Source organism: Thunnus maccoyii, chromosome 15 (assembly GCF_910596095.1).
Source record: "Thunnus maccoyii chromosome 15, fThuMac1.1, whole genome shotgun sequence".
Lineage (NCBI taxonomy): Eukaryota > Metazoa > Chordata > Actinopteri > Scombriformes > Scombridae > Thunnus > Thunnus maccoyii.
Window position 1 is genome coordinate 9,597,501 of NC_056547.1, and position 24,251 is coordinate 9,621,751.

At 40.6% G+C, this 24,251-nt stretch overlaps 1 protein-coding gene and 1 long non-coding RNA gene across 3 annotated transcripts in view; one reads left to right on the plus strand and one right to left on the minus strand.

The window, feature by feature from the left end:
* Window positions 1-6,016: 6,016 nt before the first annotated feature.
* On the minus strand, window positions 6,017-12,597 carry si:dkeyp-92c9.2 (uncharacterized protein LOC571482 homolog). 2 transcript variants are annotated; one of them, XM_042434490.1, is made up of 2 exons: window positions 12,254-12,597; window positions 6,017-11,262 (listed from the first exon to the last, which is right to left on the minus strand). In XM_042434490.1, exon 2 carries the CDS (start codon window positions 11,046-11,048, stop codon window positions 10,056-10,058), a length of 993 nt encoding a protein of 330 aa, XP_042290424.1. In that variant the 5' UTR covers window positions 11,049-11,262; window positions 12,254-12,597; the 3' UTR covers window positions 6,017-10,055. The 2 variants fall into 2 exon arrangements, with proteins under 2 accessions (XP_042290424.1, XP_042290423.1); XM_042434489.1 differs by having other exon boundaries at window positions 12,076-12,597.
* A 9,256-nt stretch (window positions 12,598-21,853) lies between these two features.
* LOC121913555 overlaps window positions 21,854-24,251 on the plus strand; it is a 61,638-nt gene continuing 59,240 nt past the window's right edge. Inside the window, exon 1 of the long non-coding RNA XR_006100322.1 lies at window positions 21,854-22,027. This is a non-coding gene — a long non-coding RNA (uncharacterized LOC121913555). The remainder of the gene's footprint in view (window positions 22,028-24,251) is intronic.

Here is a 24,251-nt window from a genome sequence, read left to right on the forward strand (position 1 = left end):
GGTAATGAGTTGGAGAGGATTTACCAGTGGGAATATAATATGTGTCCCAGAACTGCTGTGTTTTTCTCTCCAAATCCTCTCAGGGCGGACCGGCCACTGGTTTGGTGAGCGCTGCAGGTTTTCCAGCATCTCTCCGTCATCAGCCCAAGGGGAGGTCACATGCGGGAGATTACAGTAACATGAGGGGGGAGATTGGTTTTTGCTTGGCTCGCTCTGAATCAACATGCCATCAGCCTGAATGCTTCCTAATCAGGAAATATTTGAGAAACAAGATCACTCAAACTTGAGTTTTTCATTGATATAACTAAACTGCAGCATGTAAAACCACTTTACAGCATGTCAGTCAAATGATGCTTTGGCTATTCGATTTTCTGTGGTTAGTTAGTAGTGATAAAAGACATATAAAGTTTAATTAGTTGAGTAAAAGTAGCATACCATGCTAAAAAATACTACAGAATACAGTACTTATATAAATGAACTTAGTTACTTCCACCACTGCAACAGTTTGTTTGGTTTTAAGCACTTTATGAAGGTTTTCTGATGACTCATGAATTTGGCGTCCCTGCAGAATCTTCTGCAATCCCCTACGGTGGTGTCCTTCACCCACGACTTATGGGTGCATGGCTAAGTGAACAATCTGTTCACTCAGTCAGGATGTACCAGCAGGCTGCTGCCCTCCAAGGTCCCAAAACTGTACCACGATCTGTAAAGAATCTCACAGCGGAGACTGACCCCGATATCAAATTATATTATTCTCTTTAAAGCTGCAGTGCAGTGATCTTTTTTCTCCCATTATGGTTTGGTGAAATGCTTTTTTCCTAACTTGTTTTGATGATTGGAGCTGTGCCAGAACCACAGATTAAGTGATTAAATTTACATTTCAAATATGCATTTATGGATCACAGGGCATCTAGTGTAGTTACTGTAATTTGAGAAGTGGCTCTTCATGAAGCCCCACTCCACATGTTGCTCCTCAAGTTTTCATATGCAGTTTATAATGATAACATGGCAGATTTACCGCTCAAAATCCATAATCGTTTTTGAAACAATGGCTCATTAATTTCACATAGAGGAAGTTTCAGTTGGAGACCGTTGATTTTGCAGGCTAAGACAGCTGTCGCTAGCAGATTTTATTAGCTGTAACTAGCTAGCTTAAGTGTTGATTAGATGTTTAGAATGTTTCTTTAGCCTTAAAGCTCCGTTAGCCAATGTTAGCTCCATTAGTTGGTTAAAAACACTATCAGGTTGACTTTTTTAATGTTTCAGGTGAGTCATTTTCAATCTTGCACAAGAGGGGATCTTAATCATGGATGCATATTATGCTAAATGACGTTAAAGCTGTGTGTCCCAGGCAAAAATTAATAATAATACCTTTTATTCAAGTCAGCATCTCACTCCCATTGATGATCCATCAGATTGGGAAATAAAGAAAGAACATTATTCTTGGATTGCAGTGAGCTAGTTTTATAAATAGAAAAAATGCCGTACTTCTAACATAACTTCTAACATAGTTTGGCTTTGGTTGCTATTAGCTTACAAACTTGTATTTTCAAAAAATAGGTTTTAACTTTTAACGTTACAAGAAAAATGCCCTTTATGATTGCTGGAGTTTAAACTGTTTGACTGTTTTGTGTGATGTTTTTTCTGTATTCGTGTATTATCTGTGTGCGTTGTGTATTTCAATATTTGGCCAATAAAGTTGGGAAAAAAAGTAAGCTAGTTAGCCAGACATGCTAACGATTGCAGCTCACATTAGAGCAGCAAACAAAATGTTTAAATCATTCCTTCCACTGTTGCTTTTATGTTTTTGGTTGTGGGAAGATAAAACAAATCCAGATTGCCAAACTCTTAAAAAGCAAAGTAGTGTATTGTTTTTATACAGCCGCATGCACATTGTCATGCTGTTCACTGTTCCTAGTTACAGTTAATCAAATCCTCGTGGGGAGCTCATTAAAGTCAATTGTTGTGCCTGCTTGTGCCATAAAATATTGTTGCAAATTAGAAAAGAAAAGATTTATTCAATAGAATATATGTAAATATATATACACTCACTGAGCACTTTATTTGGAACACCTGTGCGATCGAATGCAATCCAATACAATAGCTCTGCCATAAATTCTACCACAATTATATGTATATGTATCATTTGTGGTGAGACTGAACTAGAAAAGTGATACTGGTTTTACAACACAGCTTGAATACATAATGTCTCTGGATACCATCTATAGGAAGCATTGACGGGGGGGTTGTTGGAACATGTCCGATCCCAGAGGGCTGATAAAAGCCAGCGAGCAGCAGCCGAGGCTTTCAAAAAGCCACTGGGAACACACACAAACACTATAAAAGTGTGACACTGGGAGGCAGAGAGCTGGGTGATTTGTGTCCTCGGAGGACATGAGAAAGCTGGAAAGGGCTCACTCAGGCTGTGGCAGCCATCTGCAGCGATGCCTCTTCACTTCATCTCATCTGTCCTCTTTTTTTTTTTTTATGTTTTATCAAAGCATCCTGGCCTCACCTCCCTCACCAATCTGCCCTCTGAGGTGTCCCCAGCCTCGGCCACTGACCCCATCTCTGACCAGCACCATATGGTTTTTCCCCCACTGCTCTCTCACTCAGGCATTGTGAACAGATTACAAATGGCATTTAAATAATCATTTTCCAATACCATCAGACAGAGAGACCCGACAGAAGCATCACGCCTCACTAAGTAAGCTGCTTTGACTGAAAAGTCATTTTTGAGTCTTAGTTTTACGGCAGACATCTGCTATGTGATAAAAGCTAAATGTGTTTGTTAAAAATGAAAAACCATTTCGATTCTAGGTTTATTGTGCACCTATAATGCTCACGAATTTAAAAAAGTTATGTCTTGTTTGAACAAAGACCAAAGTGTAAAATTGACCTGGAGTCTTTTTGTCACCTTGAGGTTGCCAAGCAACCAATAGAGACTCCAGGTAATGCGCCCGGCCATATTTTTATTAAAATAACAAGATATATTGTTAAGTAGTGAGGTTCTGGTAGGTTGTTACTTTTGGACAGAGTCAAGCTAACTGTTTCCTACTGTTTCCAGTCTTTATGCTAAGCTAAGCTAACAATGGCTGCTGGCTCCAGCTTCATATTTACTGAGGTAGTTTGTATACTTATTAATGCTAATTGAGAGGCTGCAAATGAAACCAAAGCCTTTTCTTTTTTTAAAGGGATTCACAGCTATCTCTATATTAGTGTTTATCTTGTATATCTACTCACAGTAAATGCTCTCTAACAATTATTTTCATTATGGATTAACCTTCCAATTATTTTTTTTTATTAATCATTTGGTTTATAACATCAGAAAAATGTCTATCACAACATCATGCAGTCAAAGATGATGTTATTAAACGTCTTGTCTTGTCTAACCAACAGTCCAGAACTCCAAAGTATTACATTTACAGTCATGTAAGACCACGAAAAGCAACAAATTCGCACATTTTAGAGCCTTGAACCAGTGAATATTTTGAATTTTTGCACAGAAAATTTCTTAAATTATAAATCGATTATCAAAGTAGTTGCTGTTGAATCACTGCAGCTCTTAAATCAATGCATCACTGAATCATTTGAAGATATATTTGTTGTTGTGCTTGAAATACATAAACTGTTGTGAGTAAAAAACAAACAAACAAATGGATTTGAAAATTTCATAGTGTTTTGAAGATTTTGCCAAAGCAAAGATTTTAGGCGCACAGTTGACACACCCAGCTTTGTATGTGTATAGATCAGTGATAACACACAGTGACAGAGGAAGGCAGCCTGAGGCAGACGCACTGCTGACCACTGCTACTAAATGTGCAAAGAAAACCTGCTTTCCTCTCTTCGTTTTTCATTTTAAACCCTCACAGAACAAAGCACTCTGAACTCTGCAGCACTGCCTCTGTTCTTTCATGTTTTCTGAGCTGCACAATTTTTCATATCATAGCGGGAGGAGGCTGTCGCTGTGAGCTTGCAGAGGCGGCATCACAGTATTTCCACCTGTGGTTGGAGCAGAGGGTGGTGATTGACTGCAGAGACATGCTCAGATGGAGCGCAGCCCCCCCCTCCCTCCTTCCAACAGCCGACAGGAAGCCAAAAGGCCATCTGCACTGCCGAGCTATTGTGTGGCGGTGCATTAAGCTATTTTATGTCCCACATGAATTTACTGCCAGCCTTAAGTTAGCTGGATTGCAGGCAGAGAGTATACCATGTGTACTGTGGAGAGAACAAAGGCAGTTTTAGTTAAGTGTGTGAGCCTCGCAGATGCAAAAGTGTGAAAGCTGTGCAGGATGTGATGCATCGACACCAGTGTTGTATTTCAGCTCAAATACTTTATTAAATAATCAACATAGTAAACATCGTCATCATCATGAAAAAAGGAAAACAACAAAAAAAAAAAATTGAAAAAATGAAACAGTCACATTTGTTTTTCTTCAAGTTTTGCCCATCAACAGTATTTGACTTTCAGAGCTACACACGCTTGTAGTGGCTTTACAAAAGTCATTCAAGGTGATGTGCTGCTTCATTTTGGTGTGACAGTTACATTGATGGCTGAGGAAGGTAACCATGGAAACTCAGGGGAACCCGGGCGGAGGAGGAAGGGGGGAGGTGGGGCACTAGACAAGTTATATATTTATCTCTGTATTAACATCTGTCCAGTGTTGACACGGCACAGGTGAGGTGTTGATAGATGTGAAGTTGTGAAATTTAGAAAGCTCTCTGAGGAAAAAGCCGAAGCCTTTTTTTTTTTTTTTTTGCATCAAAGCCACAATCACTGAGGACGCAGGCCGAGCTGGAGCTGCCTGAGACGAACGCCACATGCACAATGGCCGCCTTTGTGTTGCTATCTGGTGCACTGATGAGAAAAGCTATTGATAACTTGATCACTTCTATATGTATACCGGGCCAGTGAGATTTAACAGGCTTCTTGTTGCTGTAAATGACACTTTAGCTAAAAAAAAAAAAACAGCTCAGGATTTTAAAAAACTGACCACATCTAACTTAGCAAAGTGACCACTGAAGTCATGTGTGAGATGGTGGTAAGATAGCTGAGTCTATCAAAAAAAGATGTTAATTTATAATTCTGTCATATGAATTCACATGCTTTGCTATTTCAGGACAGAGCGTGAGAAAATGAGCGTTGATCTTTTTTTTTTTTGTCTGTATTGTTTCTAAACATGAACCGTAATGATGATAGTTACACCTGCAGTCATGAGAGACTTTAATACTGTTGACATCATGTTTCCAATAAGATCCAGTTTTAAGTTACCGAACAAATAATCTTTCATTTAAACCATCACATATAAAAAGCGAATCAAACAAAAGGTAAAAAACAAAAAAAACAAAACGAAGAAACATTTCTAAACTACCCGGCTGGCATGCATGCTACTACACAGCAAGACAATTTCTTTTTGTTCTTTTTTTTTTTCACTCTTGACAGCTCCTTTTGTAACACACCAACTTATTTACATCAAACTCACCAGTCTAAGGTGTGCCATTGAAATTTCACACCAACCTACAGCAGCAGCAGCAGCAGCAGCAGCAGCAGCAGCAGCACACTGAAATAACTTAACACAACTCACAGAGCTGTGGCAACTTAAAGGATAAATGTGGCACCATTACATACTTTTCTTACTGCCAACGAATCCCATGAAAAGACCAAAACCTACAATTAATTTATCTACTAAGAAGTATTGTCTGTGCATCCACAGCTATCCAAAATTAGCTTTGAATACTCAAAAATAATCCAGAAACTATTAAAAACATCAATAAGCCACACTGTTGCACCGGGTAACATATTCCTTCATTACAGTGAACATGGGCACTGTAGTTTATTTTGAGTCAATCCCACAAACACTGTCCTGCTCCGAGAAATACTCACTAGAGCACCAAATGTGTATTCATCCGCAGCTGAAAGTAGTTCCCAACACGTACTATTTCCTCATGTTTGAGTAGTGTTTCCTAAAAACTACAGTGCCCAGCTGTTTAAAGAAATTACTGAGCCTTTTTAAAAAAAAATTAAACTTTATATTTGTGACCAGTTTTTAAGGATTTACATCTTAAGCAGTATTTAGAGTCTGACTAACACATTGTTAGTTTTGGTCTTTTCGTGGGATTTGACGACAGTAAGAAAAACATCAAGTAACACCAGACTTATTCTTTAAATCTTTTATCACATTGTTCACACAAACAAATGTGTCCAAAACAGAGCCGGTCAAAGGCCCTTCTGAAATATTCTGTAAAGCAGAGTTGCCAAAGTCCCATCCACAGAAAAAGGTCCAGTTTGCACTGCAATGTCACGTTTTTTAATCCTGTTTTAAATATTTAAAACCAATCTATGTAACAAGAGTCATAAATTATCCACAGAGATGTCACAGGCATCATGTGTCGAGTTCAGGAGTCATGCCGAGGGGTTTGATTGGTTGAAGACAATTAGAGCTCCAGTTAAGATGTGAGTTAATTGACTTGGAAGCCGCTCTGCTCTGTGAAACGATTGGAGGAGCAGTTATGTGATCCAGCTTGGCGACTGATTGGACAGAGGTACTGAAAGAGGGGACAGTTGCCTTTTTGATCAGGACCAAATTGCGTCACAAATTGCGTTAATGCTCAATTAGATTTAAATGAACATGGTTCCTCTGCGTCTGAGCCATTGATGAGCTTGAAGAAAGAACCAAATGTTAGCAAGAGTTGTTTTTATCAACGTGCGGCTAAAAGAAACCTGCAGCAGATTATTCCTTGTTTGTCACTAATGTCAGGCCGCACGTAAATATCAGCATCATCACTCTAACATGCTGCACTGTATCTTCTGATTTAATTAACATCCAGGTCTACAGGAGATGAGTGGTGGAAGCAGATGTTGCCCTTAACTTTGACCCACATTCACTCCAAGACAAACACACACAAGCACAACGAACCCAATGCCAACAAACAGTTCCATTCTGCCCTTCCTCGTCCTGACAATGGCTGGCGGGTGTGGGGTGTCAAATCTAATGAAACAGGCAGGGAACAACAGCTGAGTGTGTGTGGAAATGGGGTTGGAGGGGGAGGAGGAGGGAGAGGGTTGAGTCAAGACACAAGTGTCCTTGTCAAAGCCGAGTCCAGGCCAGAGAGAGAGAGCAGCAGTGACCGCAACAACGAGCACCAAAATGGCTGCCAGTTAAAGCTCCAGAAAAAGAGACAGCTCTACTCTCTGAGCGTGAATCACTGCTGCCGCTCCTCTCTGGTTGACTGGTGTGAGCTCATGCGAGATCCCCCAGGCGGGCAGGAAGGCAGGCTTGACTCCAATAAGCCTGGGTGAGCTGGAATAGGCAGCAGAACTGAGCTGTGGGTCTCCGAAGCCTCCGGTTTGTTAGAGCAGGATTTGAAGGCTGAGCCAAGGGCCAAAACTGTACGGGAAGTGTGACACCAAATCTCATCGGATTCTGAACCGTTTACTTATTTCCCCATGTTTTCATCCCTCACCCCCTCTCTCTATTTGATTGGGTGGGAGGATTAGGACTGGATTACCCAAGGAGGGTATGCGTACCAGAGAGTGTGTTTGTTTGTATGTGTACCCACATGTGTGTAAAGGTCATGTCGTTTATCATATGACTTTGTGGGTGAGTATATAGCGGCGCAGCAAAGTGTGCAAGAGCACATGGAGGAGGGAGGTGGCGCACAGAAACCTCACAGAAACCTCCAGATGCCTGACCACAATAAGATTAAGGATTTGCCACATGCTGTTGTGGGTTCTGCATCATGGTGGAAATGTGTTTAAATTTGAAGCAGCTTCCTGAACCAACAGTATGCTATACCCGTGTGTCCCAACCTGACACAGGAGGTTGCAAGATAAATTTGAGATGATTAACAGAGGAGGAAAGCAGAAAAAGCGGAAAATATTTTTGCATCACAAAGTTATGCTGATTTCTTTCATATTTGTCTTGTAAATCACTGGAAAATTTTACTTCTTTATGAGGAATTCAGATAAACAAGGAAGAAACCACTCTTTGGTCGAACTGGTCTCAACTACTAGACATATGAAACCAACAATGAGGGGTCGAAGGTAGATATTGTTTGTTTTTTAAGGGGTCACATGTCAAAAAGGTTGGAAACCACTGTTCTTTACCACAGGTAGGGCTCATTATTGTTGTTTTTTTATCCCCAACTCACCCACAAAAAACGTAATCGGTTTTGATTCAAAACAGAAAAATACTCTATAATACAAAAACATATAAATATATAATTGCAATGTATAACCTTTGTAGTTTAACTATTGCCTTTTTTATATACTGAAAGCCACTCTGATGGATAAATGGCTAATTTATGCTTTCCCCCAGCGTTACAAAATTACCTACTTCTTTGTAAACTGCAGTGATCCGTGACCTCTTAAAGCAGGAAGCTAACAAACTTTTGGATGTCTGGGGACATAAAATCCTGCTAGAAATATGTTCAAACTGATCCACTTTCAAAAAATCTGTATATTTTGCAGTGAAAATCTGTAACCCACCTCTGACATGCATGATGAACACGTATTTAAACACATGGGGAAATAGAGATTAAAGCCACTGAAGCACAAATGCCACGGTTCGTTCGAGGGAATAATTTAACAGGGGACAGGAGAACTCCCCGTCCCTGGTCCCTCTTGATGGCAGATGAGGATGCGCAGGTGACTGATGAGAAAGTGGGACAAATTCAGAAGTAACGACAACAGTCATTCCTGCCTGGATACCTCCTGGAGAGCCTCTATGTTGCACCCTGAGCTGCACACGTGTGTCCACACAGTGGTTTTATTCATGCACCGAGAAGAATAAAGTGCACACGACAAGGAATTTAAACGTGTGTATTGTTGCATGTGTGTGTGTGTGTGTTTACAGTCCAACCTGGTCCAGCCCGGTCTGGATTAGCCGCCGATCTCTGCAGGGTTGCAGAGTGGACAAGAAGGGGCAGAGGTTGAGAGAGGGGAGGGGCCGCAGTAATCTGCTAATCTCATTAATACCATGGCTGTGGGTGCCCTGTCAACAAGACGCAGGGAACAAAGGACGGGGTAAACAGCTGATGACCCTGGCTGCTGTCCACAGCACAATGCCTTAACACACATAAACACACACACGCGCGCACAGTCATGCACACACTACACACTCACACGCACTCACACTAAATCAGGATGTGTTCAGCTTTCACCAGGAAACTCTCCTTAGATGAGATGAGATAGAAACACAAAGGAGTCTACTGGCAGGTTTGAGTGAGTAAAGATAAAAACTGGCAACTGTCCCCTCAGGCCGGATGACCCTCAAAAGGCTCCGCGTAAACACTGCCTGTTCGTCTTGCTTTACTGATTACACAGCGCACAGCAGGACCAGCAGGACCTGACATGGACTTCTCAGCTGCTCCCATCAGTCTGAGTCACTTTTCACTGCTGATACATGAGGCTTAGCCAGCGGATGGATATCAGGATGTCTCCTTGTGTTGTCCAGGAAAATATAACTTAGGTGGATTATATTGTCTGTGCCACATTTTATTCTTCAGTCATAAATGAAAATGTCTTTTTAATCCACTTTAATGCTTAGAACATGACCGGTGAAATATCCTATATGGTGCTTTGTGAGTGCTGATGCCATCTTCTGTGACCCGTGCACACTGATTGATCACATTCAGATAGGTGGGTGAGGATGCTGGGATGCCTGGCTGTGCAGATCCAGAGAGGCAGCTGGGATGACTGGGACACATGGGGTGGGAGGTCAAATGGGACAGGTGGAACAAATGGTTTCTCCATTCAAGTAAACTCAGGCAGATTTTCCAGGAGAAAAACAAAAACAAATGTGTCTCTGTTAGCCAATTAGCAGAGAACTTTTGGGGGCAAATGTTTTAATTCCTACTTTCTATCTGTGGATGGACGGGACAATGGCAACAAACACAGATGGAATGATTAAATAACTCAAGATAGGCCGTCATTGCCTCTGCAGCAAAAGCAGACAAAGTGGAGGAGAATCAGTATGAGACAAAATGCGTGTGTCTGTGTGCATGAGCGTACAAAAAGGCATGCGGTCAGCAAGCAGCTGGGTTCAAACCTCCTCTCACCGATCCAGCACCCGACTATAGTCCTGAGGACCACAGCCACCTTCACTCTTGAGTTCAGCAAATACTTGTGTGAAAAAGTGCGGGTCTGCGTTGATGCGCAGCATCTTGGAGCTGGTGGCGTCGATGATGGCGAGGCAACGGTCCCAGAAGGCCTCTTTACCTGCCTCAACCAGGAAGGGTTTGAGTGGATAGGAGATCTCGTTGCCCATGTAGGAGTAGGACAAGTAGAGACAGGTGAGCAGGATGGCCTGTAGCTCGTGCTCCGACGCCACCAGATCGCCATCCACAACATCTCGGCACAGCATGTAGACGAAGACCACGTTGGCCGGTGTAACGAAGGCCTGGTCCTGCCAGCCCTGCAGCAGCAGCGAGCGGTCCACAGCTCGCAGCCAGAGCACCGGGTCGGCCGGAGACAGATGCTTCAGGCGGTAGCAGCGACAACACAGGAACTCCCCCAAGCAGCGGAGGAGCTCGCTGGTGGAGGCCTGGACGATGACACGCTTGGGGGACGAGGTCACTGTCCCCTGGGGAACTTTTTTCACAGAGGAAAGCTGCTGGGACTTGCTGTAGCCGTATCCGTGCCCCTGGCCCATCCCCAGGCCATAGCCGAGCCCCAGACCCAGTCCTGCTGGGCCCTCATAGCTGGACAGGTTGGCACATGACAGTGACTTCTTCACATTCTCACAGTTGAGGTGCAGGACGGGGTCCTTTTGGTAGATGTTGATGTTGTTGTTGTTATTGAGTGGGTCACTGAGGGCCGCCAGACCACTGGAGCCTTTTTTAGAGTTGCCTTTCTTCTTGGTGGAGGCCACGAGTCGCTTCCATGTGAGTGCCGGGAGGAAGATGGACTGGCCCCTCTTCAGCCCGCGGTCTTTCTGGCTGTTGAGAGAGCGGCTGCTGAGGCTCGGGTAGTGGCTGAGTGAGCCCGGCCGGTTGTCATAGTACCCTGACTTGCGAGAGCCGGGTGACAGTGATAGTACTGTGCCCATGGTGAGTCAGTGCTCCAAGGATTATAAAGCCTTACTGGTGTTGTAGTGAGTGGAGGCGTTTGAAGCCGAGCTCCCTCTGCTCTTTTATTTCTTAATATCCAGAGGATGTGAACTCTCAACAGAGAAACAGCATGAAGAGATGAGCAGTGCAGACATGTCAAGGTGAGCTGAACGGTGGACACAATTTAAACGTCTCTGGCAGCAGAGACATTACCTGTAACATCAAAACACAAAGGAAGACAGAATTTAAACAAATGGACAGTTTAAATGGACAATAAAACGGTTAATGACATCTAACCACATTTCACTGTAAATGTGTTCAGATTATAAACTGTAATCCGCACCTTGTGGTTGACATTAACCTCTTCAACCACACTGCCCGTTCAAACCCACAAAACCTTTGTCTTTAATTCTAGTGAAGACCCCAACTTGTCCAAAGATACCAAATATGCTAGGCTGAATATTGTAGAAATGTGCATTAAATGAAACACAAGGCTCTAATGTTTGATGTCATTTGACGGAACGATGCAGCCTAAAAACATGAGGTCTTAAGGTTTGAATATTTCACTCATTGGAAACATCATGTAGCTTAATTGAAGAGCTGGAACATACTGATATAGAATATACTGTATATGCCATACTATCAAACACTGTGGAGAAAGATAAGATAAAATCTTCCGACCTTAAATGAGAAATATGAGAGGAAAATGGATATAAACAGGTTAATTAACAGCCTGATTATATTCTGTGAACCCTGTGAAGATTCCTGGATATTAACCTATTAAAAGAACCTCCTTCTATCTCTTACTTAATGAACAAATGCATGAGCCAAGACGCTAAATGTATTGAACGCTGTGTACAGAACAGGCTACTTTATGATGTTTACACATGAATTCCCTTCGTCAAAAACAGATTATTTATATTTTAAACATCCTGTTAGTTTAAAATGATTACAACAGTGGCATCACTACAAATGTCAACATTTAATCTGCTTCGCTGTCCTCCTCATAGCTGCTCTGATGCTCACCTGTGTGTACGAGGTGTCAGGGTACGAGACGAATATTGTTTTTCTTTGTCGCAGTCAGCGATGGTGCGAAGAAGCGCAATAAAGGATGCACTGTTTATGCAGGAGATAACAGGCGATGACAGCGAGCAGGATGCAGAATTAGAGGCAGAAAGTCACTCTTGTAGAAGCTTTGACCTACTGTTCAAAGATGCAAAGTCTGGAACAACGCGTCGGTCCTCGCCAAGGAAGGGGTGCAGGTGTCATCCTCCGCTGCACCTCAAACCCAGGCGAGACTGATGTTTGACATTAGTGTAATTAATTGTCTTTTCATTTGTGTCTCCATGTTTGAAGGCGAAATGCAAAACTTTCACAGTGTCTGAGTCCTTTCAATGCACTCCATCTCTTCACCGACACAGATCCGTGCGTAAAAGTCTCCTTTGGACTTCTTCTCCGGGTGCTGTCCGGTTCTCTGGTGCTGCTCAAAGTCCGCACACTGAGATTCAGACGCCTACTGACCGCTCATCGGTCCCGACAGTCCGACCTCTGAACGGGCTCTCAGACATTAGGCTGAGCAGCCAGTGAGCGCACAGAGCGGCTCAACGCACCGCCTCCCACCGACACAGACTCCTCCTAACGGGGGCTCAGCTGCTACAGAGCGCACACACATACACACACACACACACACACACACATACACACGCACACACACACACAACCTCAGTAAACTACAACCAACATATCACACATAAACTACATTCATCATCATCATCTTCAAACACAGTTAATTACTATTTTATGCTATTAACTTACAGTAGTAGCAGTAGGTACAGCTAGTAGTACAGCTATTAGTAGTCAGTAGTGGTAGTTGTATTTTTAGAGATGAGCCCATAATAAGATTAACTTATATGTATATAGAAACTAAAAAAAGTAAAATAAAAATGTGATTATTTAAGGTAAATAAAATAAAAATAATGTAAAATAAAATAGTACAAAAATATGGAAAATAAATGAAAATATTATTAAATTAACTTTAGAAAAATATAATAATATAATTCATCTAATTCAATTGAATCCAATGAAAAATGTATTAAATGTACCAAACTAAATTTAAAAAGCAAATAAGCTTAATAATACAACAATATGACATAAAAAAATAAAATAAAAAATGAAAAATTAATATCAAATTAAATAAAATTACCACAATGTTCTTGAAATTAAATGAATGAATGAAATTACATTTAAAATAAAAGGTTTTGAGAAAACAATATTGGGTCCATTTAGTAGCTCTTCCAGATCTTTTCAGTCATGTCACATGAGCTTCATTAGTACAGATGGAGTTTTCCTACTTAGTCATAGATCTTCAAATACTATTTTTTTCAAGGCATTTTAAGGACTTCTCATGGGACTTTCCTTTTCTCGTCTGCTGATGAAGATCAAATGAAATGATCAAAAGCTGCAGATCAGCTACTAAAAAGACTTTATGGTGATGAGAGAAAAATGAGAGAAAACTAAATAAGACTGAATAATACTGAATAATTAACAATACATACTGCAGGTGAGTAAAGTAACAGTAACACAGCATAGCATTACTATTTTTAACAGCAGTAGCAGTAGTAGCAGTAGTGCAGTGGCAGCAGTACTACTTGTTTGTTTAAAGTTGTCCTTCATTAGTTTAAGTAAAATTTGTACATATCTGTTTACCAGCTCTGCACAAAGCAGCACTTCCCTTGCTAAAGAATGAGGTTGTCTAATAAATACACTCTGCAACATAAACTGCAAATGGTGCAGAATTCATGCAGTCCAATAAAGGCGTAATGACTTGAACGTTATACAATAGTCCCTAAGAAGCCTGTAAATATAAATGTCAAACACAGGGAGGTAAAATTATAGCTCCATATTGATTTATAGAAACATTAACTGACAAATGTTGCATTAAATAATCTCCTTGCATTAAATAAGGCTCGCCTTGGACCAGCCCCTAGTTATGCTGCTATAGGCGTAGACTGCCGGGGGGACTTCCCATGATGCACTGAGCTCCTCTCTCTTCCTCTCTCTCTCCATCCATTCATGTACCATTAATGCATGTTACTAACTTGGTATCTTCTCCAGAGTTTTGTGCTTTCTCATCTCGCAGGTGACCTTCGGCTGCAGACTGACGGATGTCCAGCGTGACGCCCACCGCTGCTGCTATTATTATTACTACCATTATTATTATTATTGTTCATATCTCTATTATTATTATTATTGTTGTTATTGCTATTGCTATTATTGTTGTTGTTGTTGCTGTGCTTCTCTGTGTCTCTCTCCCCTCTCCCCCTCCTTTTTCTCTGTCAACCCAAGTGGTCAAGGCAGATGTCACCTAGAGCCTGGTCCTGCTTGAGGTTTCTCCCTGTAAAAGGGGAGATTTCCCTTGCCGCTGTCTCCAAGTGCTTGGGGGAATGTTGGGTCTCTTTAAACCAAAGAGTACAATCTAGACCTGCTCTATGTGAAGGGTGCTCTGAGATAAATAAAATTGACTTGACTTGAATTGAACTGACTCCTCCTCGGCTCTATGAAACTCTGAACTGCCAGCAACGGCTCGTGTCCTCCTTAAAATCTTATATTTATTATTGTTGTGCTGTCACTGCGCTACTGTTTACTAGTTTTTTTATTTTATTTTAGAGAAAGCTTACACCGTCTTTGCTGCTGCTGTAACCCCTCTGTGTCAGTCCTCGTTGTCGTAATAATCCTCATATGTCTTCTCCTCTCTGTCCTCGTGCTGGCTGAATATTTGCTCCCCTCGGGGCCAAATAAAGCTTGTTTAATTGAACGTGAAATATCATATAACAATGAGATGACAGGAAGTAGTTGTGACACACACCTGAGTGGGTTTACTGTCGGTTAGAGTGAATAAGCCTCCCTCACATGGTCAGGTCTGATTATGTAACTGTCTTCATGAGTCCATCCTGTATTGTAGGTCATGGAGCTGTCTGAACTGACGAGTATAAGAGGATCAGATACATTGTGCGTAAGGAAGGGCAATAAAATATCAATGAACTAATCATTGCTTCCACTACAGCATCTGTTCGTAATACGTATTCTGAAAGGGATGAACCGAAACTAGAATTTCACTTGTTTGGACAACATTGTGTATTATATCCTGCAGAGTCTCTTCAGGGTCCTGGCCTTCTACAGTACTCAATAAGCATATGTGTTGTGAAACCAAAGCAATTATTTTTTTGCTCAATAATTCAAATTGAAAAAAATCAATCCCACTACAAGTGATAGTAGCAGTTCTGCAGCTTTTAATGTGTCATCTTCACCAAATGTTGATTTTTCCGAGTAGTTTAAGGACTTTTTGTACACGTTGTCTTGAGCATGGAAACAGCAGTTAACTAAACCATCTGAAGAGGAAAACTATGTGATATGTGGTGTGGTTAGACTGTTATGTCATCTGCTGTTTCCAGCGTCAACAATTATTAAAATGTTTTAGTAATTTGTGAACTCCTCATGGAGAAGGCTTCATGGCCCTCCTTGGCACTTTGACATCAAGGGATGGCTGAGGACTGTCTGGGAAATGAGGAGGAAATGTAAACTTGATTCCCTAGGAGTGAGGACTTGTAGGAAGCCAGAGAAAAAAAGACTAAACAAATGATAGTGGACAGATGAGATAAGAAGGGTAGTAGCAAGAAGCAGGCATAGACAGAATTCATAGGAAGAGAAGAAAAGACAAGAGAGAGATTCTTCTGAATTTTAAAAAGTCCCTTTTATTGTGAGTACTCAACCATAATCAACTCAGACACCAAAAAAGTGAATCAAACATTAAAACATACTGTCTGGCACTAGTGTATGAAAGTATCCCAAGTGTTTAAAATAATTATTGCAGCCTAATCTGGACCACAAGCAGATAAACCAACATTGACTCTGGGTCAATTGACTCTCGACTGTTGATCTGTTTAAGCAAGTTAATCAGCACACAGAGAAGCCTTTTCTTCGCACTGTGCTTAGGTCCAAAAATAAACAACTTCAATAAAAATAGCCTTAGACCATGGTATCATCCCTCTAAAAGTGGCAACAGCCCTCCAAGCATGTAACACTGTGCAAATACATAGGAGTCTGCCTCTCTGTATGTACAAAAGGTCAGTCCCCAGTGTGCGACTGTAGATACCCTCTTCAGGCTAAAGCTCCATGCAGAATCTTGGGTTTGTAATTAGCCTTTCTGAGAAGACACTGGACCAAAAAAAAAACCCTTAGACCACCATGACACCTTCAAACCTGTCATAGAGCATTAGTGTGACACTTTAATACAGGTATAATACAGATCTTTCTTCGAAACAGGTTTAAAGTAAACACTAGTAAACTCTAAAAGACTGAATGGGAATCTTAATCTTTTCCTAAGCTTAATACAACACAATCATAACAGTGAATAAGAAAACCATAACAAAACACCTCCCAAGAGTTTCTCTATCTGAAGCTTGTTGGTTGAAGGATAAGGCTGGATATTTTCTATATTTTTTCTTATTGTCAACAAATCTCATGTGCAGAGCCAAACCGACAACGAATCAATCAACTCACAAGTATTGTGTGTGTATCCAAAATCTGATATATTTAATTCCTCTGTCAAATACCCCTGTTGATGTCCAAAAAAGATTAAAGACAGGTCAGCAAGTCACAATGTTGTACTGGATGACATGACACTTCATCCCTGAGGACAATGGTTATCGTCATTTGTTTAGAAACGCCTCCAAAGAGGAATAACAGCAATCACGTTTTCAGTCTCCAGAGAGTGGTTCCGTGTGAGGCTATCTTGTTGTGCTACATATCACGACCTCTTGACTTTATACTAAATTTATTTACAATGTGCAATGTAGTACAAAATCAAGAGGATGTGATATGTAGCACAACAAGCTACCGAAACTGTAAACAGAACTGCATTCCTGCACATGCTCAGTCGTGTCTGCCTTACACAGAATTACTCTCTGGAGACTGAAAACGTGATCACTTTTAGTCCTTGGGGCCATTTCTAAACAAACTAACGTGACCGCAATCTTCATAATGAGGGAAAATGTCACCCAGTGCAATGTTATGGCTAACTGACATGTTTTTAATATTTTTTTGGATAACAACAGAGGCCTGAGGCACAGAGGAATAAGATATATCTGGCTTTGGATACACACACAATACTCATAAGTAAGTATGATGAGTTCATTGTTGGTTTGGCTCTGCACATGAGATTTGTTGACAGTAAGAAAAATATAGAAAATCACCAGCCATATCCTTTAAAACCACTCATGTGATTGCTCATAAATCAGTTTATAACCTTGCAGGATATGTCTAAAAGCTTGTTTGGCAGCATCTCAAATAAGCTGTCAAACTCGCAGCTGTTCACTGCATTTATCACTGAGTCATCCTCCAGATAAGTGAAACCTTAATTTCATCGCACACAAAGACAAAACTCCCCTACTGTGCACATGTCTTTAAGAGACATGAAATCACATGTAGAAACCCAAATAAAATACAGAATGACTCATTCACTCCTGAGATGCAGACAAAACAATCAGAAGCAGTCCTCTTCTGGCATAAACCCATCTTTGTTTTTTCTCTCCTCTGGTTTTATGTCACTGTGAACTGGATCATAGTTGAGCTCTATAGGGGAGGTCTCCTCGTTCAATACACACCACACTACGCTCTTTTCTCTCTCTATCCTCATTTTCTCTGCTGTTCTTTCCCTCTCGCTCCCTCCAACAGCTGCAGGACTCTCAGCATCTCCTGCACAGCTGACCCGGATACACTGACAGCCATGAAAAGAGCTGTTGTTGTCCACTGATGAAGAACACACACGTTTCACCACTTTACAGCACTAACAGACACGAGGACAGACTTGCGATGGCTGTTGCTGGTGTCAGACTTCCCATCCTAATCCCCCTTTTTGACATTTTATGTTTCAAATCCTGAGATTAAATGTGGATGAATGGCACGAAACTATGTCTAACCATTTGTAATTCTGAGTAAACTGCTATTAAAGCTTTTCATAATTGTTATCTTTCAAAAAAAGTTGCCCTAGATATTCTTAAATTGTGGTTTATCCATGAAGCTTCACTGGTTTGTACTTCTTTTACATTCCTAATTTTGGCTTAGAAATCTTTTTTAATATCATTTGCTGCTGTCTGACCCAGTTAGATTATGTAATTGTGTAATTGATTTGCACTGTCATATCCCACATTTTGCAGCAAGAGAAAAAGACTGCTGCATCCGATAAAACAAAGTGTTTCCTGCTTTTTTTTCCTTTTTTCTTCCTCTTCTTCTTCTTCTTTTTTTTTTTTTTTGCACCAGGGCGTCTGTTACAAATGAGGCCCAGCAGCTGTATTTTTCTCGTCTCATCTCAGTCACTTTCATCCAGATCCAAATGCACAGTGGATCCGTCTCGCCTTTCTGTCACACACCCACTGATTTCATTTTGTTTAATGTAGCAGCATGAATGCACTGAAATGAAACCAAAATTAGTTTTTTTGTACCAACAGGGGCTACCGTTACCTCTGCTGTCTTATTTCATGTTTTTGGTGTAATTATGGCTTTCTAGCTTGTTTTACTTATACAGAAGCTGATGTAATACAGCTTAAAGTGTTATTTATCTGTTCTGTTTTCCCTAAATTGAATACTCTGTCACTTGATAGCTTGCCTGAGTGCTGTTGTCTCTTTTCATTTTGACTTTCAGGTGATTTGGGTTCAGTCAGTCACCTGGAAAATTATCCCATTCACAGCTCTTGGAAAGAAGGAAACAAAGGAAGCCACAATCAAAACAAAATGACGAACAGCATGAAAAAGAAAGAAAAGCATCAAAATGAGAACAAGAGAAAAAGCAGAAGTGATGGAGACATCAGACATGAAAGGAAACCAGGGCAGTGACTTCACAGAAAGGAGTGGGTGAAGAGGCGTAAAAAGAGGACACAGACAGAAGGGAACAGGGTGAGATGCAGAGAGGAGAGAAATGATGAGGAAAAGGAGAACAAAAGGGGGAAGAGAGAATAATGGGTGCTGCAGAACGAGGGCACAGACGGGCAGAGAGGGACAATAAGCTCGGCTGTGGTGGCTGTTGGAGTCAGACAGGTTCACCTGATGACACATCTGGCCGTCTGACTCACCAGACTCACTAATCTCCCTCTTAAAGACCTGCACAGAGAAGCAGACAGCACAGACAAAAGACATGACGCGCTTATTATGTTATGTTATTAAACATCCTCTGCATTTCACCCATCCCATAGGAGCAGCAGGCAGCCACGGTGCAGCACCAAGGGACTAACTCCAGTTCTTTTTGCCAGTGCCAGTAGTCAAGGGCACTGATTCGAGTACTAATCCTAATGTACATGTCTTTGATGGTGGGAGGAAGCTGCAAACTGCATACAGGGGGTACCTGGGTCAGCCAGGATTTGAACCCTGTGCCTTTTTACTGTGAGGCAACACTGCCAGCCCTACTATTGTCCACTGCTGACATGTTGGAGGTCACAGCCTGTGTTTTTGTTTTTTTTGTGTCTGAAAGTATCTCCTGCAAACATACCACTCAATCTAAAAGAGTGATTGTTGATTGTGCATGATTGTTGGATGAAACAGACATTTGCAGCTGTAATTTTTTTCAGCATGGAAACAATCAAATCTAAATTACATGTATTAAAAAGACTTGTGGCATTTCTGTCTGATCACAGTTTTGTTCGTGAGTTCAGATGCAGGAATGTTCATTAAATAAGGAGTCATTTGAAAATGTGTTTTCATCACAATTAAACTTGATGGAATATGCATTCTTTTACAAGTAGGCTACAACCTTAACTGTACAAGCTTATAAACCTAAGATTATAACTTGAATCAAGCACACATTTATGAATGATATAGGATTGTATACATGACTGGCTGAATGAATTAAAGGGTTTCAGAAACTGGGCCAATGTTCTGCATACATGTCGTAATACTGCACTCTAGTGGACAATTTAAGTCAATTTCAGAAATATATTGTCTGACCCAGATCCAGAGTTTGGGCTAAGGAAGTTAGTTTTATTGGAGTTATTCAGCACTAAAAGTCCAAATTACAAATTAATTTGTTAAACTGTGATGAAGCTCTATTGACTAACAGGTAATGACAGGCACTTTAAACTGTGGTGACCATTGTCAAAATGCATAAACGTATGGTTTTGTACAGCTCTGAGCAAACATCTAGTTCATGTTAATAATGTTTCATGCTTTTAGCCAATAAGCATTGATTCTCTACCACAATGTCTATTTTGATGCATCATTTTTAGAATAGGTAACCATATCCAGAAAAAATGCACAAGTGTTAATTATCCAAAAATTCAAGTAAGTCTGGTCATCACTGCAGTTATCACCATTTGAACTGAAAGCACTTAAATTTTACAGGACATATGTTTTTTCTTCATATTTTATTGAGAACATGTCACACAGAACATGAATGACATCATTTAACAATCAAACCAGACATAATTTCATCATCACTATATGTTTCCTATATATATATATATATATATATATATATATATATATACCCAGACACAGGACCCCAGGTGCAGGCTGTGCAAAGATGCTCCTGAGACAGTTCAGCACATAATAGCAGGGTGTAAGATGAAGGCAGGAACAGCGTACATGGAACACCATAACCAAGTGGCTGGCATAGTGTACAGGAACATCTGCACTGAGTATGGGTTGGAGAACCCAAGGTCACAATGGAAGACACCTCCTAAGGTGGTTGACCAAGCCAAGATCCTGTGGGACTTCCAGATCCAGACTGACAAGCTGGTGATGGCTAACCAACTGGACATCGTGTTGATCGACAAACAACAGGAGGAGCTAGAAAGGATGTGGGGAGTGAAGGCAACAGTGGTGCCAGTAGTAATTGGAGCACTGGGGGCTGTGACTCACAAACTGGGAGAGTGGCTCCAGCAGATCCCAGGTACAACATCTGAAGTCTCTGTCCAGAAGAGCACAGTCCTAGGAACAGCTAAGATACTGCGCAGAACCCTCAAACTCTGGTAGAGGATCTGAGCTTGAGGAAGACACACCACCACCCCCCCATGGGAGGGGGTGAGAGGGAGATTATTATTTATATACATATATATATATATATATATATGTACACACACAGACCGGTGACAAATTAAAGGAAAAACCAACATAAAGTGTCTTAGTAAGGTGTTGAGCCACCACGTGTGCTTGGACAGTTTCAAAACACCTTGGCATTGATTCTACAAGTCTCTGAACTCTACTGGAGAGATGAACACCATTCTTCCAAAAGATATTCCCTCATTTGGTGTTTTGATTATGGTGGTGGAGAGTGCTGTCTAACACGTCAGTCTAAAATCTCCCATAGGTGTTCAAGTGGGTTGAGATCTGGTGACTGCGAAAGCCATAGCATATGATTCACATCATTTTCATACCCATCAAACCATTCAGTGACCCCTGTGCCCTGTGAATTGGGGCACTGTCTTCCTGGAAGAGACCATGTACTCCCATCAGGATATTGATTTGCAGTGACCTTTCCCTCTAAGGAGACAATAAATAAAAAGTTTTTTTTTTAATTTTTAAAAGCGAGGTTTGTTTTCCTAAAATAATTTGGCAACCACTTACATTTTATCCTTGTCTAAAACAAATCAGTAAATTTTTGGGCTCATTATTTATTAAATTTGATGACGTTTGGATGAATTTTGTTGCATTTTGATGGGAAAAAGGCGTTTAGTAAAACCGTTAAAAACCGTTAAAATGGACCGTTAAATCATGCGTTAAACTAGGAGGGAATGGGCGTGCCCTGTGACGTATTTCAAGCTAACGTGCGGCCTTAACTGTTAAACAAACAAACAAAGCAACACACAGGTGTGAAAATAATTAGCCTACTTATTATTCAAAATAACCCCAGATTAAAACGATTGACGAGTTAGAAGATTTAGCTGTATGTTCCCAGTATCCGCCTGTTCCCAGCAGGAGGAAGAGCCACCAGGTAAGATAATAACCTCAGCTACTTCATGTTTGCTAGCGTCATTAGCTTTTGTGTAGGTAAACTATTTTTAGTGCTGGCTCCTCAAATCAATGCAGTTTCATTTTCACTTTATATCAGTTATGACTCCTATAAAGCCTTTTGAAAAGTACTGCAGAGTGCAGGGACAGTGGCAAGTGTGTATTCATTAGTACTTTTGAACCTTTCAAATGTGCTTTATGCAAAATTCACCTTTACAAACTCAGTTTCCTATCATTCACTATTTAATTCATGGCATTGTGATGTAGTTGGGATGCTGGGGATGTTTACAGTAGTGCAGCACCTCTGAACCTCTTATACTAGTTACTGTACCTCTGCACTGCAGGTCTTTTGTTTATATACCTGTACTGGCACTGTACACAAGTTCACATCAAATTAATGTGCACCTATATAACCAAAACTGCATTTAAATGTGTTGATATCTTCCAAATATTAATAGGAACATTCTGTTGAGGTTGTTGTTCATAATAAAATATCTCAAACAGGGCTGTGGCTACAACTGAGGAAACTGAGGTCATGTCCTCCTATTTTTCCATTTCCATTTTTTATTTTACTTTGGGGATTTCAGTCAACACTTGGTAGATATTTTCTAGGCTGATTCCAAAATTTTATAAAGACACAATATATTTATTTATTTTTTTACTACTTTTAGGCTAATAAATAAATAGAGGATGTATTTTCTAGGGCTGCAACTATTATTTTCATTAATCTGTCTATTATTTTCTTGATTAATTGACTAGTTGTTTGGTCCATAGAATGTGAGAAAATTGTGAAAAATGTTGATCAGTGTTTCCCAAAACACAAGACACAACCCCAACATGTATTGTTTGTCCGGACCTACAGTCCACAACCCAAAGACATTCAGTTCACTGTCAAAAAGGACTAAAGAAACCAGAAAATATTCACATTTGAGATGCTGGAATCAGAGAATAGGGACTTTTTTTTCTTGAAAAATGTCTCAAAAGGATTAACCAATTATTAAGATAGTTGGCGATTAATTGACTAATCGTTGCAGCTCTAGTATTTTCCCCAGCACAGTTGTATTTCTGTGGAGAGAGATCTGGACCTCCATGTTTGGAAATAAGTAACAGACAATATAAATTAACACTTACATGAATAAACAATGTAAAATGGGTTTCATACCAGAGAAATTCAGTGGTAGCAGCTCAGATCCAGAAAGACTTTATAAAGTTGAAGCAATATGAAATGTTGTGCTGGGTTTTGCCTCTATGCTCACTTTGTATGTTGCATCTGAATTGACAGAACTTCCCAGTAGAGGGCACTAGATACATGTGGTCATGTTGTCTTCTACTGGCTGCTTGCATTTGTTGCTCTTTACATTGATTAGTGTTAAAGGACTGGTTCACAATTTCTGTCTTCAAGTCTCTCTTAAAACAATAGTCAGGTGCCCAAATGAACACTGAAACATGTTTTTCTTGCCGTAATTATTCCTCCTGTTCATACTGACCATTAGAGGATCCCTTCATAATGCACTGACAATGTAAGTGATGGGTGCCAAAATCCACAGTCCTCCTTCTGAGAAAAAATGTATTTAAAAGTTTATCTGAAGCTAATATGAAGCTTCAGCTGTCCAAATGAGTCAAATCAAGTAGATATCTTTCAACGTTACAGTCTTTTTAGTGCCAGAGTCCCTCTTATTGTTCCTATACTTCCGCAGCTCAACAGGAAAACAGTGTCCGAGGAAACACAAAGAGGGAATTTGATGCTAAAAAGACTGTAAATATGGCAGATATCCACTTGATATGACTGACTCAGACTGCTGAAGCCTCACATAAGCTTCAGATCAACTTTTGACTGTTGATTTGGACACCTCACTGTTGACAGACATGAAAACTTTTGAACCTATCCTTTAAAGCCTCCGGTGCCAGTTTAGCCTGGAACTAACCTAACCTGTACTGGCAAGACACTGAATGCTTTTTATAGAAGCACTGGGCTTGGCAGCAGTAGTAACGCTCAGTAATCCATTATCCCAAATTAATTGTTGGCCTATTTTGCCAGCTTCTCTGCTTTTATCAACCCTGCACATTACTGTTGCTATCAGAAATGCTCCCCGGCAAAGTTTATGTACATACATTACCACAAATCCTGGCAGATGATTGACTGATGTGACTATTATGTTAATGCAGTGGAACTAAACTAGGATCCAGGAAGCTTGAGGGGCCTTTGG